Source organism: Kryptolebias marmoratus, linkage group LG20 (genome assembly GCF_001649575.2).
Source record: "Kryptolebias marmoratus isolate JLee-2015 linkage group LG20, ASM164957v2, whole genome shotgun sequence".
NCBI lineage: Eukaryota > Metazoa > Chordata > Actinopteri > Cyprinodontiformes > Rivulidae > Kryptolebias > Kryptolebias marmoratus.
In genome coordinates, this window is record NC_051449.1 from 246,877 (window position 1) to 250,528 (window position 3,652).

The window sequence follows — 3,652 nt, forward strand, 5'->3', positions numbered from 1 at the left end:
CCGCTCTGCACCTGAACACATACTCTGTGTTTGGACTCAGGTCCCTCACTGTCACCTCTCCAGAGTTTGGTTCAGTCTTCTGGTTCCATCCATCTTCTCCACGGACACAGAACTCCACAGAGTAGGAGGTGATGTTCTCCGCTCCGAACCTGGGAGGAGAGATCTTCAGAGTCACGCTGTTGTGGTTCCTGTCAGCTGCTGTCACAGATTCAGGTTCTGAAGGAGGCTCAAAGTTCTCACTGACAGTGAAGCCGTCTTTATAAAGGTAGATGCTGGAACCTTTGTGTTCCTCATCAGTTAAAGCCACTGTCAGGAACTTGATGTTCTTCTTCTCCTGGTTGGCTTCTGCAAAATCACTGAAGAGCTTCACCTGTTTTCTCATTTCATTCAGGACTTCCTTTGAGGAGAACCACTGCTCCTTCTCTACATCATGGAGTTTTGGATCTTCATCCCCTGGTTTGGTTCCTTTCAGGTAGTTTGATAAAGCTGAGAGGAACGGTTCTTCACCTCCCAGGGAGGTGAAGACATAACAGACAGCGTTCTCCACGCTGCGAACCTGCTTGTAGAGGTCGCCTTTAGTTGAGATGATCCTGGTGTTCGTCATCATGCTGCAGAAGAACCTGACGGTGCTGACCTCCCTCTCCTTGCAGTCCAGCCACTTGCTCAGGTTCCTGTTGTTGAACGGTGAAGAATGCCTCCTCCTCAGGATCTCTGCCAGCTCCTCCTCCTCTCCTACTCCTCCCCGGATCGATGGAAGTTTTCTGGCTAAGGTTTGTTGAAAGTCCATCTTGAACTCTTGGCAGGTTTTCCTGAAAGCTCTGAGCTTCTCACGGGTCGGAGAGAAGAGTTGGGGCGTTCCTCTCAGAGCGTCGCTGCTCCTCACCTCCAACTCCCCGAAGAACTCCACCACATCCTGCGCCTCCTCCACCACGCCGGCGCTGAGCTCCCGGACCAGTTTGGCTGCAGAGGAATCTAAGTTTGTCAGCGGCACCATCCAGACTTTCAGCGGGACGGCGTTGTCCTGCAGCAGCCTCGGCAGGTTCTGATAAACCTCCACTGCATCCTGGAAACACGTCTGCGTTTTTTTAAGATAAAAGTCTCCGTGAAACGTGCAGGAAAACTTCTCGGCTGTCTTGATTTCGTTCTTTGCCATTTTCAGGGACCCGTTGTGCATTATGCTGTTTGAAATCTTCTTGAGGATCCCTGAGAAGTTGTTCTCGAATTCTTCTCGGCTCTCGTCTTCAGACACGTCGCAGTCAAACACAAAGAAGGCCTGAGCGCCGTACAGGATACCTGAGACCACATGCGTGGCCGTTCCCTGCTCCAGAACCTCCGGGTACTTCACGTGAGCTCTCCCCAGGTGCTCCATGGAGAGCTCCTTGAACTCGGTGGTTCCGTGGTACATCAGCGTCACGCGGGCCTGCCTCCTGGAGGTCCTACTGTTGTGGAGATATTTGGCTGATCCTGAGAGCTTCACCAGCCTGAACAGAAAACTGGCCTTCAGGGACAAACCGATGCTGAACGCTGACGTTTTCTGGGAAAAAGACTCAGATTTGAATATCTGAAAGTCGTTATAGCTTTGTGCTTTCACTACGACGTGATTGGTCAGATCGTCACGGTTCCATAATGTCAGACCTGCAGAAAGAGAGGAAATCTCAGAGTTTGATCCGTTTCACCAGAGCACTCACAGTTTTAAATAACAGAGATTTAAACGCTGAATTTAATCCAAATACTGTAACGTATCTGAATAATTCAGAAAAGATGTAAATCTGTCTCGTTTCTGTTTGTGTCAGCATCACAGTTTAAAGTTTTTAACTCTGAGAGAATTCAGATGAATTTAAAGAAGGAAGTTCTGTAGTTTTTATATCCGGTTCCTAAGAGAACTTTAAAAGATTCTGAGAAATCCTGACCGCATTCAGAGGAATGAGATGTGGATCAGGACTTCTTTCAGTCACTCTGTAAAGGTCCTGATCTTTTTATTTTAGTCTGCAGATTATTAACAGACATCTGTGAAATCATAAACCCTCAGAGAGAACCAGCTGATCCAGGTTTAACTCAGACAATCGGACGTCTGCAGGAAAACCAGCTGATCTTACTCGGGATCAGGGAATCCTGTCGGCAGTCGTAGAGCTTTCCAAGGGTGAAAGGTCGTCCGAGCGCCGCTACCATGGTGGTGTTTCCAGAGTCCATCGTTCAGTCAGGCCCGGAGAGAAAACAGCCTGATAAACAAATAAATGTTTTATTTAATGTATGTGTTTCTGACAGAAGAGCAAAGATTCCTGCAGGAAAATCTTTTTCCTAAACGTCACAAAACAAACTTCTGCAGAAGAATAAAAAACATCAACAGTGACAAAAACAAGGATTTGTTTATTTAATTAGTTAGTTAGTTAGTTAACCAGATTAAAAAATATTTCTATTTTTAACTACTTTAATTTACAAAGAGTATTTGTAAATAAATATTATTTCATAGATTTTTCTTTTAGTTTTTAACTCTTCAGTCACGTGGCGCCCTCTGGTGGTCAAAATAAAAATCGCAAATTTCATAAAAAACAACTAATCATAAAACATAAAATAAAATAAATCATGTCCATATTTGTCAAAATGTGGTAAGCAAACACAAAGTAAAGATCTTTGAATCAGAAGATTTTAGTTTTGTTTGACATCATAAACAACAATTTCCAGTGAAAACTGATGATTTCATGTCTATGGAAGTGAGTTTTTACAGTTTAATCTGCATCAGATGAGACTCTAATTCAGACGATTTCCTTCAGAAAAACTTCAACAAACCTCAAAAGTTACATTTTTGTTGCAGAACTGAGTGAAACTGCAAAAGATGAAAGCAACTGTAAATAAATGTATTTCTCTTATAAAACTCTTAAATCTTTTCTCTGATTGAATTGTTCAAAAACACAAGAATCAACAATTCAGAGAAGTTAAATTAAACCGGGTTCTAACATCACAGAACTTTTTTATTCTTTTAAAAATCTTCTTTTCTCTGACAGAAACAAACAAACATTTATCAGGTTAAAAATCGACTTCATTCAGCTTCTGTGTCAGAAAAAAACAACATTTCTGCGTACTTACAGCGGAAAAGCCTGCGTCTTCCGAGGACAGTCTGAGGACGGTCTGAGGACAGTCTGAGGACAGTCTGAGGACAGTCTGAGGACAGTCTGAGGACAGTCTGAGGACAGTCTGAGGACAGTCTGAGGACGGTCTGAGGACAGTCTGAGGACAGTCTGAGGACGGTCTGAGGACAGTCTGAGGACAGTCTGAGGACGGTCTGAGGACGGTCTGAGGACAGTCTGAAGACAGTCTGAGGACAGTCTGAAGACAGTCTGAGGACAGGTTTGATGTTGGAAACTTTAGAAGCAACACAAGGTTTTCTCTAAACGAGCTGAAGGTCAAAAGTTGCTCTGAAAGGAGGCAAATATCAGATTTGATGATGTTTTTCTTTTAGACAAACGAAACGGTTTGTGTTCAGAGGAAAGAGGAAGAAGAAAAGTTCAACCAGCTGTGAAAGTTTCCAAAGATGGAAAACATTTGGTGTGATGAAACTTTAACCTTTCAGGGAGGCGCCTGTCGCTCATTCAGCAGAAACTAAGAAAGAGGAATAAGAGCCGAGCTGAGGTCCTGCTGAGGTCCTGCTGAGGTC

At 43.9% G+C, this 3,652-nt stretch overlaps 1 protein-coding gene across 1 annotated transcript in view; it reads right to left on the minus strand.

Annotated features, from left to right (window-relative positions):
• The window catches only part of LOC108250800 (verrucotoxin subunit beta-like), a 15,261-nt gene that overhangs the window by 3,699 nt on the left and 7,910 nt on the right, over nucleotides 1–3,652 (minus strand). The window contains exon 3 of the mRNA XM_037981981.1: nucleotides 12–269. Within this exon, the coding sequence (XP_037837909.1) occupies nucleotides 12–269 (258 nt within the window). The remainder of the gene's footprint in view (nucleotides 1–11; nucleotides 270–3,652) is intronic.